A 14,923-nucleotide genomic window follows, 5' to 3' on the forward strand; every position below is an offset into this window, starting at 1 on the left:
GGCCGAGGGCCGTCGCAGCGTCGCGGGAGCGTGGAGCATGATGGGAATGGTAGTACGGAAGCGCCGTGGCGCGAAGAGTAGCGGGAACCGTAGAGTCTCTGAGAAAAAGCACGCGAAGACGAGGTACTGCCGGGGAGAGGCTCAAAGCACTCTGGGAAGTGTAGTCCAGTTCGCTTCACAGACGATTCGCGGTGGGTGCCGGGGTTCCGGGAAGAGGCTGAACCGGCTTGAAAAGAGGTAGGTTTGTTGAGTCCCGCGGCTCGGGGTTGAACTCCGGAGCAAATGGAGGGCTTTTCAGCCCTGACGTCGCCCCCGGCTTTCCGAGAGGCTTCCGTCCTCTTGGAGCGGAGGGCCATGAGGCCATGGAAACTCTCGCTCTGGACCCGGGGGTGCCACTCTGGAGCTGTGGAGGGAGTGCTGTTCTCCTCCGCGTCGGGAAGTTTTACCAGGGCCTTCCTCTGGGCTGAGTGAATTTTTGGTGGATTTGGGCAGTGGCGGCAGATTAAGCTCGAAGAGCCCTCTAGCGCCGAATTAAAATAAAGATCCGGGGAGGAGCCACGGCCTGCTGTTGTCTGTATTCAGACTGGTCTTTGTATCTGACTCAGGGAGAGAGGATGCCTGTGAGGGCGTCGGGTAGAGGGCACACCCCCAACTCTGCATGGCCCTGTGTTCCGCTGGGGACTGGAGCAGCGGAGATGAACAAGACCAGGGCTTTGCCCTCGTGTCGGGGGTGGAGACGCTTAAAATATTGGTGTTCCTCGAGCTGGGCAGAGCCCCCTCCCCAAACCTCTGCAAGGACAATTACGATAATAATAGCTATTATTTATTGGGCGTTTATTAAATGCCAGATTATGTTCCAGGAACTTACAGTGCCTTACCTCGTTTAGTCTATACGACAGTGTAAACAACAGGAGGAGACTAAAGTCTGGTGAAAGATGAAACTGACAGTCCAAGATCAGTGAGTGACGTGGGATTAGAATCTGTCCTCAGCCCTTTCGCCTCTTGAGCGAGCACGTTTGCCCTCTACTCTGTACTGCCTCCCAGTGGCGAGCTTGACACAGTTTGCAGAAAAGGGACGAAAATGTAAGAAAATGTACAGCAGAGCTTTTCTCTTTTACATATCCTTTCCTTCCTTACTCTCCCCTTGGAATTTTGGCTTCCTCTACCATTTGTTTACATTGGATTTAAGTTCGTTTCTGATTTATTTAGTTTTGTGTTTTTTTAAGATTTTATTTTTAAGTAATCCTACATCCAACCTTGGGCTCAAACTCACAACCTGGAAATGAAGAGTCCCATGCTCCACGGACTGAGCCAGCCAGGTGCCCTAAGATACTATCTGAAAGTATATAAAACAATATGAAATTTAAGGCGCCAGTGTTGAGAACATCACCTGTTCTGTTCCAAGCTTCATGGAAGGGTACATTTCTTCCTTTGTATACTTTGTAGTCTCTAGCTACGTCCTAGAAAGATCTAATAATAATTTATACCCATACATACTTTAAAAAAAATATTTTTTATTTATTTAAATAAAAGAGGGTGTGCACATGTGCCCACGAGCCAGGGGAAGGGACTGGATCCCAGGACTTGGGGATCGTGACCTGAGCCAAAGGCAGGTACCCAACCGATTGAGCCACCCAGGCACCTCCCTACAGCCCCCCGCCTTTTTTTTTCTAAGTAGGCTCCATGCCCAGTGTGGGGCTTGAACTCATGACCCTGAGATCAGGAGTCTGATGCACTATTGACTGAGCCAGCCTGGCACCCCTATAGCTGTACATACTTTAAAGGAGCTTTCATTTACATCATTCTCATTTAATCCTCACCACCTAGACAGACCAGTGTGTAAGTTTTATAGGAGGCTGACATTTATTAACCGAACTGAAGAGCTTCAACTTCATTTATAAAATAGAGGTAATTTTGCCAGCAGCACAGGGTCCCTGTGTTCAAATAAAAATGTAAAGAATAGGGGCGCCTGGGTGGCTCAGTGGGTTAAAGCCTCTGCCTTCGGCTCAGGTCATGATCCCAGGGTCCTGGGATCGAGCCCCGCATCAGGCTCTCTGCTCCTGCTTCCTCCTCTCTCTCTGCCTGCTTCTCTGCCTACTTGTGATCTCTGCCTGTCAAATAAATAAATAAAATCTTTAAAAAAAAATGTAAAAAATAGGAATGGAAAAGTGTAGCACAGTGCTCAAGAAAAGTTCATTTCACTTTATTTGGGTGTCTCAGTTTATTCACCAGTACATGTACTCTGCTGGGTGTTACGGAGAATATAAAGATGATGCCATTAACAGGTATTAAACTCACTTGGTGAGTTTCATCATCTTTAATAAAAATTGGTTCCTGTTAGCATAAGCATTATCTTTGGCTTTCAGCCTCAGGATTGTTCTTTTGAGCCTCTTGGTCTATTTGTTCTCTCTCTCTTACTTGCCTGTCTCTGCCTGCCCTTCACAAGTCAGCTAAGAGATTTCCTCCAGGAAGTCTTCCATGTCCCTGTCTACCCCCCACACCACCCAGACTGGATTGGATGCTTGTGTGATGCCATTGCATTGTCCTCCATCTGAGTCCTTTATTAGAGTGTGTCGCAGTTTTCTGTTTATGTGTTTGTTTTCCCCACAGGCTGTGACTATGCCTTTTAACTCTGGAGCAGGAGCACAAGAAGTGTTTGTTTAATGAATGACCTTTCCATTTAGGACCTGTTTAGACCCTGAGGATAACTCTGTGAACTGGTGAGTTATAGGGAGTTTTCATGAGATTTAGTAAGCTGATTTTTTTTTAATGTTTTATTTATTTATTTGACAGAGAGAGATCACAAGTAGACAGAGAGGCAGGCAGAGAGAGAGAGAGAGAGAAGCAGGCTCCCCGCTGAGCAGAGAGCCCGATGCGGGACTCGATCCCAGGACCCTGAGATCACGACCTGAGCCGAAGGCAGCGGCTCAACCCACTGAGCCACCCAGGCGTCCCTAGTAAGCTGATTTTAAGTATTCAGGAGTGACCACAGATCTGTCACAGTTCTCATGCAGAGTTGATCTAATTTATTGGCGTATGTACTCTCCCAGTAATTATACTGAATTAAGATGTGTTATTTTAACTTTATTCTCTGAGCTAGAATAATTCTTTGGATGTGATTGAAATATAAAATTGAAGTGATTGTTGCCTAGAATTCTCTTTTTTATAGATAGCTTGCTCTTTTTTTTTCTTGAAGACGGGTTTTTTTTTTTTTTTTTTGAATTGCAGAGTTATGGATCTCCATCATGTAATAATCACTCATCTAATGACTTAGAAGTCTATGTGTGAACCCAAATGAGTCTTTTGTATCACCATTCCTTTAGCATGCATGCTGACAAATTGATCTTGTTTTTGTAGCCAAGCTTTATCACCTCCAGTTTTTCCTCCTCTGCTATTTCTAACAGCTCATAGTTCTCTGGGTCTGGCCTTTAGTGTTGATCTCAGTATGCTGCGGCGAAAACCAACCCGCCTGGAGCTGAAGCTTGATGACATTGAGGAGTTTGAGAGCATTCGAAAGGACCTGGAGGTAAGAGTACAACTTTCAAATCCTTAAGGATATTTAAAACAATAACTTCCTAACTTTTGAAATCCAGACCCTTTTAACCAACACCTTATTGAAACCTCTATGTAGTTGCTGGACAGGCATTTCAAACTTAATGTGTCAGTTTCCTGTGGCTTACTGTAACAAATTACCACAAACTTGGTGGTTTCAAACAACAGAAATTTATTTCTTTACCATTCTGTAGGTCAGAAATCTGAAATCAGTATCACTGGTCCCAAATCAAGGTGTCAGCAGGACCACATGCCCTCCAGAGATTGTAGAAAAGAATCTGTTCCTTGGCTCTTTCAGCTTCTGGTGGCCACATCTTTCCAATCTCTGCATCCCGGATCACATTGCTTTCTCCTGTTGCTGTCGTTGCTGTCTGTGAAATCTCCCATTGTCTTCTTTTACAAGGATACATGGAATGGCATTTAGGGCCCACCCACATAATCCTGGCTGATGTCTCCATCTCAAGATCCTTATCCCATCTGCAAAGACCCTTTTCCATATAAGGCAATGTTCAGAGGTTCAGGAATTAGGTCCTGAGAGCTTTAGAAGTCACTACTCAGTCTCCTGCACTTAACATGTTAAAATAAACGACCTCTTGATTTCTTCCTCAAGCTAGTTTCAGGTGTTCCCTGTGTCAGTATCTCTGCAGCTGCTCGAGCCAGAAACCTAGGAGTCACTCTTGAGTTCTTTTTTTTCCTTACCGTTTGGATTCACCCCATATATCTCCACGGTTACTACCTTAGTGCAAGTAACCGTCACCTCTCTGAAATTTCAGTTGCATTCTCGGTGGTCTTCCTGCTTCCATTTTTATCTTGTTAATCGATTCTACATCAGGTTTTTAGAATGAACCTTACAAATTTTCAGATCATGTCATTCCCCTGCTTAAAACTCAGTGGTTTCCTGCACTTAGAATAAAATTTCAACTGCTTATTGTGGCCTACAAAATTTTGTATGTTCTGGCTCCTCAGGTTTCAACTCCTGCCATTCTTTGCCTTGGCCTCTGTACCCCAAGCATGTTGGCTTTCTATCATTTCCTTGAACACACCAAGAGGTTCATCACTCATGGCCTTTGTACATTTTGCTTTCCTCTTCTCGTCTTCACATCTGTTTAAATGTCATTTCATCAGTCTGAGAGGCTGCTTCTGACCCTATTCAGATTAGGGGAATGCCCATCCATGCTGTTCCTCCTTAGGGTTTCTCAAAGCACTTTATTTTTATTTTATTTATTTATTTTTTTAAGTAATATGTATGTCCAACGTGGGGTTTGAACTCACCATTCCAAGCTCAAGAGTCACATGCTCTACCAACTGAGTTAGCCAGGTGACCCAAAGCACTTTATCCTTTTATTTTTATAGCATTTATTATAATTTACAATGATTTGTTTATTGTAGCATTTACATTAGGAAATCTGATTGTAGAAATCTTGTTTGTCGTCTTCACTGTTGAGTTCCCAGCCTTGGGGAAGGAGCTCATGCCTGCATCGTGGTAGAAGCTCAATATGTATTCTTCTTTAAACTATTTATTTATCTGAGAGTGATACAGAAAGAGTACAAGTTGGGGGTAGGGCAGAGGGAGAGGAAGGGAGAGAATCAGACTCCCTGCTGAGTGCAGAGCCCACTGTGGGGCTGGATCCCAGGACCCTGAGATCATGACCTGAGCAGAAGGCAGATGCTTAACTGACTGAGCCACCCAGGTACCCCATCAATATGTATTTGTTTTGGTTTTTTAAAAAAGATTTATTTGACAGACCATGAGAAAACGGACACAAACAGGGAGAGTGGGAGGAGAGGGAAAAGCAGTCTTCTTGCCGATCAGAGAGCCTGATGTAGGGCTCGAACCTGAGCTGAAGGCAGATTCTTAGTGACTGAACCACCCAGGTGCCCTTCGATGTGTATTTTTAAGTGTAGCTTATCCCACAGTATTAAACGATGTCCATTAATAAGACTTAAACTCTTCATTGGCTCTGAGAATAAAGTCTAGATACCTTAGGATGGTATATAAGGTCATTTGTGGCCTAGTCCTTGCTCATTTAACTTTATCTTTACGTTATCTTCCACTGCCAGGTTATCTTCAACTTAAATCTTGGTGCGGTCTGCACCTTTGGTTGCCTTCCCCTGAAGTGTCCTTTCACTACAATTTAACCTTTAGCTGTAATGAGTCTCATAAAGTGTTGGAATGCTGAACTTTGATTCTGCAGAATCAGCTCACTATTGAGTTAGTCTGGCTACTAAAGGCAATTATCTAGTGCGTTTGACCTGTTTTGTTTTGTTTTTTTAAAGATTTTATTTATTCATTTGACACAGAGATCACAAGTAGGCAGAAAGGCAGGCAGAGAGAGAGAGGGAAGCAGACTCCCTGCTGATGTGGGGCTTGATCCCAGGACCCTGGGATTATGACCCAAGCCGAAGGCAGAGACTTAACCCACTGAGCCACCCAAGTGCCCCTGACCTGTTTTAGAGCAACTTAGGGAGGGATAGATTTGCCTATGACTAAAACGAAATTACACCAATAGAAACTGGTATTTCATTTGTTACTGAAATTAGTTTAATTACATTTTGATGACTGGATTCTGAAACAGCAGTTGTTCATGGTGGGAAGCCTTTTAAATGATTTCATACCATTTGGACGTTCTCAGTTTCTCATGGCTTATAAAATGATAATATCCTTTGCCTTTTAACTGTTTTCACTGAGCTATTTGTAATGTTACTTACTGGTAGTGTAGACTCACTAGAGAGTAACTCAGAAATGTCATTTTATACACACACACGTATATAAAGTAATAGTTGACTTAGTATGATACTATGACTGGCACTTAGTGCTGAGTTCATTAGTAAGTTCTGAAGAATGGGGGAAATTCCAGTGGTTAGAGGAGTCAAGCCATTCTTCTAAGGACTTCTAGATATAATATTTGTTTACTTTCTCAGAGAACATTATGTAATACCCTCTTTTGAGTCAGGTTGCAGTGGTTATGGGATAGGTTGTGAGTTCAAGCCCCAAGTTGGGTGTAGAGATTACTTAAAAACAAGATCTTAAAAAAAAAGAAGATCAAGCTCAGATACTGACTTGGTGAATTCTGCAGTCAGTTGTGACTTAAGAGCCAAATCTTTTTTTTTTTAAAGATTTAATTAATTAATCTGTGAGAGAGTATGTGAGCAGGGGGAGGAGCAGAAGGAAGGAGAAAGAATCAGCCCAAAGTCTGAACTCCTGGAGCCCCACGCAAGGCAGGATCTCATGACACCGAGATCATGACCTGAGCTGAAATCGAGAGTCAGACACTCAACTGACTGTGCCACCCAGGCGCCCCAAGAGCCATACTTTTTACCTGAAAGCAAAACAAAAACCTCAAAATTCAGGTGTTTTGATAAGACAGCACAAAATCTTGTATTCCTGTGTTATATTTAATTTCATGGTGTCAATGAAGCTCTTAATTTCCAGTGGTTATTGCTTTACCAGTCACTTAATCTTTCCATCTATTCTCTTGAGTAATACCTTTACTGAAATACCCTTTTCTGGGTGCCTGGCTGATGCATTAGGTAGAACATCCAACTCTTGATCTCAGGCTTGTAGGTTCAAGCCCCCTGCTGGGTGTAGAGATTACTTAAAAATAAAATCTTAAAAACAAACAAACAAACAAAAAAACAAAACCTTCTCTCCCCCGTCTGCCAACTTATTTATCTTTTTTTTCTAGTTTTATTGAGAAATAACTGACATACACCACTGTGTAAGTTTAAGGCGTAGCGCATGATGGTGTAATTTACATATATTGTGAAATGATGACCACAGGAGCTTCAGCTAACATCCATCTTCTCCTCTATTATTTATTTTTCTAACTGCAATTCCCTTCTCTGAAGCTCCACCATGACACACCCAACTCCTTACCTCTTCTTTGTATCTTCTCACAGTATGGACGTTCCAGTGTCATACCATGATCACCCTATGTTGTCATTGTCTATTTACTTATTTCCCTGTTAGACTGTGAAATCCAGGAGGGTAGGGGTTTTATCTTTTCTCACTACGTCCCTGTATCCCCGCTTGTCCGCTTACTATCCATTTAAACCTAGGATTTCACCTTATTGTTCTGCAGGCCGTAACACTAGCCTTCACCCTATGCCTAGTGCCTGACAGGTGCCAAATAAAGGTTTGCTAATGGAGAGAATGTTGCCTTAATCCTAAGATTTTTATACCTCCAGACCCGTAAGAAACAAAAAGAAGAAGTGGACGTCGTAGGAATCAGTGATGGAGAAGGCGCCATTGGGCTCAGCAGTGACCCCAAGAGCAGGGAGCAAATGATTAATGATCGAATTGGTTATAAACCCCAACCCAAACCCAACAATCGTTCATCTCAATTTGGAAGTTTCGAATTTTAGAGGCGGATTATCTTGCATGCCAGAGCCCTGGAATGGAGTAGAATGATGGCAGAAGTACAAACAAGATTTAGAGAACTGAGTGCTTGCAGTCAAGTAGAATGTTTTACCTCCTGCAGAGAATACTTCTGCATGAGATTACTGATGCTTAACTTTTTTGCTCAAGGTGGAAATCAAAACTCTAGTTTGTCTCCGGAAAATCTGACTCTATAAAACTTGTCTCATTTTTGCTTTTTAAAATAAATATATTTTTTGAAAAGTGTGTGACACCCTTAATGAAGCATAATCCTAGCACTGTTAACCCTCAGACTTTAAAAGGTAACTGCTGTGAGAGGTAACATCACTCTTCCCACCTTTATTGAGAGACTTGAAGCACAGAACACTTGCATTTGATCCCTGTCACTGACTTTCTTCCAATTCATCTGTTCAGCAAGTATTTATTGAGTGCCTGTTATGTGCCAGATACTATTCTAGGCACTTAGTAACATCAGTGAACAAAATCAAAGATCCCTGCCTTTGTGGAGATTAGATTCTAGTGATTTTGTGTAAATGTGATCAAGCTGTGGGTTTCCAGAATCTGTTTACAGAATGGCTTCATAGCTAGTCTGAGTGTAATTTCGGGAGAGGGGACAGTGGAATGAAACACAATAATAGGAATGCTCCTAAAAGGAATTACCATCATTCCAGTTTTCCTTCCTTTTCCAACTTGCCTAAAAATTTTTCCCACTGAGGAGCCAATCGAGAGTATGATTTAGAATCAGGTCCAGGCCGCCGGGCTCGCTCAGTTGGAGGAGCATGAGATTCGTGATCTCGGGGTCATGACTGCAAAGCCCACTTTGGGTGTAGAGATTACTAAAAAAAAGTAAATAAAGTTAAAAAAAAAATCATGTTCTGTTGTTTTTACCATTTAATTCAACTACAGGAACTGTCAGCTGTGATAGAAGGAATCTCTAGAATCATCAGTCCTAAAGAGACCCTTAGCAAGATTTTACCCCATCTTTCTAGGGATAGTTAAGGCTGGGTATTCAGAATGTGGAGGAGGGGTGCCTGGATGGCTCAGTTGGTTAAGTGTCTGACTTCAGCTAGGTCATGATCTCGGAGTCCTGGGGAGTCTGCTTCTCCTCCCTCTGCCCCTCTCCGTGCTCATGTGCTCTCTTCTTCTCTCTTTGAAGATGGATATAATCCTTAAAAAAATAAAAAATGTGAGAGAGGCAGGGAAAGGAGAAATAGTTTCTCTTCTTCCTCCAACTATTCTTACAAAAATCTTTATTCTTCTAGTCTGATCAAGGACCTTCAATTTTGTTATTTTACAGTCTTCAAGACACATCAAGCCAGGCTCTAGATAGGAAAACTGAGTAATATCACTTTGAAGCCCACAAAGGTCAGTATGGAAGGGCAAAAAAAAAAAAAAAAACCAAAGCCGGGAGAAACCAGCCTCTGCCTCCCTGGCTTCCCAGCACATAGGCACAGAAGCATGAGAACATTGGTGCCTCCTAAATTTCGCTTCTCTCCTGACTGGCCAACACTCAGAGGGCTCTGTATGGAGGCACCATACTGAGTGCTGTCTGCTGATTGTCTCAATCTTCAACTCCTATGAGGAGAGTACTAGATGCTCAGCTAATTAAGGGATAGAGCTGAGACTTGAACCCAAGCATACAGATCTCTGAACCCAAATTTCTAAACTTTATTGCTACACTGCTTTCCTAGTCTGCCCCCTGCTGGGTCTAGAAAGTGGGGTTCACAGAGGTGGAGGGAGAGGATGCTGTTTCAGTTCTCAGGAAATTTTATCTATCTTACTATTTTAACTATAAAGAATGAGACATTTGCCAGATTAGATAAGGGCTTACTTGTTGCCCTTAACTACTACCTATGACTGCTATAAATCCTTTCAGACACAACTGAAATTACGTGCATGGGTTCTCTTATTCCTCAGGTCATAGGGTGCATGTCTAGAAGATTGTCAAGTGCTTGTGAAGAGGTATTGAACTCACCCGGAAGAGCTTACCTTTAGTTTCCTGAAAGCTGGAGTAAAAATAATCAAAAAGTTACTATGGTTTGGTTGCCTGTTAAGTGCTGGGTGCTTTATATATATTGCTCCTAAGTTGAAAATGGTGCTATTATTGCATTTTTATAAATGAGAACACTAAGGTTTAGGGATTATTAAAATCACTTGCCCAAGGTTACACTTCTGATAAGCGGGGGAGTCAGGATTCGAACCCGGACATGCTTGACTCCAAAGTCCCTGCTCATCATTCTACACTATGGAGGAGAATAGGAATGGTACTGGATGGTAAGATGCCTTCTGGGGGCCAGCAGGAGGGGCAAATAACACCAGCATTCTGGCATTACTGAAGGGACAGACAGGGCCAATGCTCATCTCGAGGCTTGGCAGTGGAGACCCTTAGAGGCCCGATTCAGGGCCTCTTTCCTGATGCATAACCACAGAAGTGATTATATGATATGATGTGTTAGCTTTTAGAATTCTTGGTATACTGAGAGATTTGCTGCTTCATGAAGACCCTTGACTCCTGTGCATAAGGTCATGTAGATCTGGCAGTACTAACTTACCATTAAAAAAAAAAAATTCTCTCTCTTTTTGTTTTAGTTTTTATTTATTTGACAGAGAGAAAGAACAAGTTGTGGGGGGAACAGCAGAGGAAGAGGGAGAAGCAGGCTCTCTCCTGAGCAGGTAGCCAGATGTGGGGCTCAATCCAGGATCGTGACCTGAGCCGAAGGCAGGTCCTTAGACTGAGCCACCTAAGGCCCCCTAGCACATCACTTTTATTTTTATTTATTCATTTATTTTTGGTGCAAAAAGGTGGTTTTATTAAAGCATGGGGACAGTACCTATGGGCAGGAATTTTCTGCTTGTCATTTTAAAGATTTATTTATTTGAAAGAGAAAGAGAGTGAGCAGAGGGAGAGGGAGAGACAATCTTCAAGTAGACTCCCCACTGAACACAGAGCCCCACACCTGGGTTTGATCCATGACCCCTCAGATCATGACCTGAGCTGAAACCAAGTCAGACACTCAACCAACTGAGCCACCCAGGTGCCCCAAGCTTGTCATTTTAAGTAGAGTAAGAGGAGAGTGAGATGAAAACATAAAGGGATCTTGCCACTTAAAAGACTGACATCTTAAAAATTGATGGTTGGGGTGCCTGGTTGGCTCAATCATTAAGTGTCTGCCTTCATGGGATCCAGCCCTGTATCGGGCTTCCTGCTCAGCAGAAAGCCTGCTTCTCCCTCTTCCTGTGCTGCTCCCCCTGCTTGTGCTCTCTCTCTTGCTCACTGTATCTCTCCATCAAATAAATAAATAAATAAGATCTTTAAAAAAAATGATGGTAATGGCCAATGAAGAGACCACTTATTCTGCTATCACTCTAGGTAGAAAGACATGCGTAGAATCACAAAATCAAAATATTTATTTTGTTCTGTTACATATGACACTGTTAAAATATTCCTACTACAGCAATACTGCTCTCCAGGAGCTTACAATCTAAAATGGTCAACATGAATTGTAGACTCAGTGATTAAGGCATTATATCAAATGCAGACTTTGTATCTTTAGATGTCTCTTCTGAAAGAAGCAGCTGGAGAGAGCAGGATCAAAATGAAATGACATGAACGTGTAACCCCTGCCCCCTCCCCTTCCAGCTCCTTATATAAGAAACCCCTTGTGGCTAGAACCCAAGCCCAGAGCCTCACAGTCTGAAATAGAATTCCAGACAGCCTTACCATAGAAGTAGTGAAGAAACCTTAATTTCTAATTCCCTGGTGGACACAGAGGATTCCCCATTTGTGGGCAATGAGGGACTGAGTGTTCCTCCAACATAGACTGGAGATAGCAGTTAAGATTCTGTGACTCTGCGGATGGAACCAGTAGGTAGCCCTTTACCAGCTTTCTAGCAATTCCAACAGGACAATTTCTCCCTAAAGGGTACGTCAGGTCTCTACTAAGTTTCACAACTTCCGGTTGGTATCTATCTCCACTGCCTCAGGAGGGCTAGGGAGATTTCATAAACTAGACACATGGGATTAAACTGAAAGAAAGGGAAAGGAAAGAATAAGGGGCCAAAGAAATGGGGATACAGGTTTCTAAGACATGTGAACAGCGAAGGAGGAAAAGATTTTGGATCTTTTGGATCTTGGTTCTTTTGGATCCAAAAGAACAAAGAAGTCAGGCACTAAATTCCAAATCAACAGGGATACAGAAATGAAAGTCAATGAGATCATTATCACAATCCAAGAGCTCAAGAAAGATGGAATTTAAGCTTTAAATTTTTTCTCCTTCATAACTTCTTCCTTTGGCAACGTAATCTTAAGAACTGCTGGAATTCAGGTTTTTTGTGATACTGTCATAAACAGTGAAAACCTATCCCAGACTGATGTTTCTCCATTGAGTTTCAAATTCACAGCATTTTGTCTGAACTGGCCTTGATTTTTCTTACCTTACTGATAAGGTCCTGTTTCTGAAAGGGTATTTTATAGCAGCTCAGGCCAAGATTTCTAGAGAGCAAGCACCAGGGTCACTATTCCATCGAGTCTTCTTTTATTTCGCACGTTTTTTTATTCCTTGGCTTCTGAGATAATAACTGGGACTTGTCACTAGTCCAATAACTTGGGACTCTGTCACTACCCGTCATGCACCGCGCTCATGCGAAGTAGCAGCCCCACAAGGGGCTGGAATGAGAGAAAAGCACAAAACTCTAAATGTTGGTTCTCAGATTTTACCCCTGATCTGGTAAGCTTGTAACCTTCTCTTGGTTTAAAGCCATGGAAATACACATTCCTTGCTCTCCAATATTTAACTGGCACCCAGAGAGAACGTACAAACTCCAAAACCACAGCAGAGGCCAACAGAACAGTTGTGTGTTGTGTCCTCTGCCCTGAGGCACGATTGGAGTCTAGCACCAAGGAGGGCAGGATTAACAGACTAACACGGGAAGAGTCACTTCACACAGGTTGTCTGGACTGGGGACCAGACTGTAGTGTAAACTCACAACAGAACAGAATAAAAATCCAGTATGGTTCTTCAATGAGAAAAAGAAGTTTGGCCACATGTGATCTATTGAAACCCCCAAGAGTAACAAAGACAGTCACAGAGAGGACGAGGATCTGCTTGGTGTGGACATGGATGCTGGGCCCTGAGGAAAATCTGGCCATCAGCAGACCATACCCTAAACCTCTCCAAAGGGAGGGCTGGGCTTCTGCCCTTCTGACCCATGACTGGGTGATTTTATACTGCAGATCAAAGGTCTTCCTCAATCTTCCAGCTACTTCCAAGAAACCACAGACCTTTAAAATTAAAGACTAGTGATTTCATACATACTGATAAATGTTACTCTGGGCACAGGCCCTGGGCACACGTACACAAACCTGGAGCTGAATACGTTTGTGGAATGATTAAGTACTGACCAGCACGAATGCTGGTATTTAGTACACGAGTGAAGCTTAGACATACCAAATCGTCAACTCAAATTCCTGTGCCCAGTACCAAGTAGCTCACCTCACCTGGTGACACTTCTTTAGTTTAAAGCAGAGATTCTCAAAGTGTGGTCCCCCGGCCATCGGCAGGAACATCACCTGGGAACTTGTTAGAAATGCCAATTTTGGGGCTCCGGGTTGAGGCCCAGAAACTAGTGTTTTAACACTTGTTTTAACAAGCTCTCCATGTGATTCTGATGCAGGCTGAGGTTTAAAAACCACTGGTTTAGAGGCCAACATGTGAAGACAGTAACAAAAGAAAACAATTCCCACTCTTTTGCTTCATTCAGCTGCGATAATCCAAGGTACCAAAAGTAAAATATCAATGGTTTTATTTTAAAATATCTATTTCTATTTTTCTCAAATTGATTGTCATCATTTCTTTTTTTGATTGACAAGTTCATTCTGATCAAAATGTTAAGTAGGAACACAAGCCGATGAGTCAGCCACCCAAGAATGTACACACACTTTTGCAAGCTCCAGGCCCATATTTAGTCTCAAACCACCCTTCTGCAAACTACCAAGATTTTAGTACCACACATCACACCGAAAGGCACAATGTACTTCATACTCCTTGCACACAAAGACTGGGACTCACTTTTCAATGTTAAGTTTGGGTTCTGGGTTTAGTGGGACAAGAATTTCCCTCAGTTGCCTAGCTGAAGTGAATCTCTCTCCATGAGAAAAAACCCACCAAATTCACATTCTGTCTATTCTCCAAATAAAACAGGAGACTCAAAAGGAAGCAGGTGATCAAGTCACCGAACAGAAAGCTACCTGGTTTGGACAAGAACATATAATTTGGATCTAGGATGATGGGGGAGGGTGGACATCTCCTGAGGGAATCTCAGCTCATTAGAAAAAAAAACAGGGATGTTATCACTTTAGCTCAGAGACTGTAGGCTAAACCTCTGTTGAGAAGGGGTGTGTGTGTGTGTGTGAGGAGATAAGGAGCAAGAAGGGAAGACTGGAGTAGGAATCATGTCTTTCAGTCTTGAACTGCTTCCCACTGCAATCGATAAGGCCGCACCATGGAGTTTAACGTTAATGGCAATGTTCTGTGATGTCCACGACCACTGCCTTCTTCCAGCTGAAGAGGAAGTACCCAGTGCCGGCCCCGGCTGCTACCGCAATGCAGAGGTAGCCGTTGTAGGTCATGAAGATGAGCATGAGGAAGTAGCTGATGACCACTTGGATGATATGCAGCACTGTTTGCAGGAGGTGAGGAAAGCTCAGCATCTGTTGCCTGGAGAGTAAACAGGGACACAACTATCAGGGACCCTTAGGAGTGCTCGGGCAGCTCTGCAGATTGGGAGAAAGGGGGAGCAGCTGTGGTTAGGAGCTCAACTTGAACTGGACTCCTCCACAGCCATCCCGGCAACTCATGGCTACTTGTGTCTTACGTACGTTGTTTATGTCCCTGGAAATGAAACATGATGGGGCTGCCTGGATAATAAGCATTGGCCAGATATGGTTCATTATCAGCAGGAGGAACCCCCTTTGGGAGGAGAGGAGAGGAAGGA

General features: G+C 43.0%; 2 protein-coding genes across 4 annotated transcripts in view; one reads left to right on the top strand and one right to left on the bottom strand.

The window, feature by feature from the left end:
• Positions 1 to 136: 136 nt before the first annotated feature.
• On the top strand, positions 137 to 8,559 carry CDC26 (cell division cycle 26). Of its 3 annotated transcripts, none has more exons than XM_032308236.1 (4): positions 137 to 237; positions 2,611 to 2,720; positions 3,433 to 3,526; positions 7,741 to 8,559. In XM_032308236.1, the coding sequence occupies exons 2-4, from the start codon at positions 2,668 to 2,670 to the stop codon at positions 7,915 to 7,917; spliced, it is 324 nt and encodes a 107-aa protein (XP_032164127.1). In that variant the 5' UTR covers positions 137 to 237; positions 2,611 to 2,667; the 3' UTR covers positions 7,918 to 8,559. The 3 variants fall into 3 exon arrangements, with proteins under 3 accessions (XP_032164127.1, XP_032164128.1, XP_032164129.1); XM_032308237.1 differs by lacking the exon at positions 137 to 237 and adding an exon at positions 991 to 1,083; XM_032308238.1 differs by lacking the exon at positions 137 to 237 and having other exon boundaries at positions 2,609 to 2,720; positions 3,405 to 3,526.
• Positions 8,560 to 11,315: 2,756 nt separating this feature from the next.
• Positions 11,316 to 14,923, bottom strand: part of SLC31A1 (solute carrier family 31 member 1) — a 43,547-nt gene continuing 39,939 nt past the window's right edge. The window contains exon 5 of the mRNA XM_032308234.1: positions 11,316 to 14,646. Coding sequence (XP_032164125.1) covers positions 14,445 to 14,646 — 202 coding nt within the window. The 3' untranslated portion in view covers positions 11,316 to 14,444. The remainder of the gene's footprint in view (positions 14,647 to 14,923) is intronic.

Source organism: Mustela erminea, chromosome 12 (assembly GCF_009829155.1).
Source record: "Mustela erminea isolate mMusErm1 chromosome 12, mMusErm1.Pri, whole genome shotgun sequence".
Lineage (NCBI taxonomy): Eukaryota > Metazoa > Chordata > Mammalia > Carnivora > Mustelidae > Mustela > Mustela erminea.

Bases quoted from the DNA above. Each gene is read 5' to 3' on its own strand.
- CDC26 (XM_032308236.1), top strand. From the start codon at position 2,668: ATGACCTTTCCATTTAGGACCTGTTTAGACCCTGAGGATAACTCTGTG. The intron at 2,721-3,432 runs GTGAGTTATAGG...TCTGGCCTTTAG, and splicing joins GAGGATAACTCTGTGAACTG to TGTTGATCTCAGTATGCTGC. The intron at 3,527-7,740 runs GTAAGAGTACAA...TTATACCTCCAG, and splicing joins GCATTCGAAAGGACCTGGAG to ACCCGTAAGAAACAAAAAGA.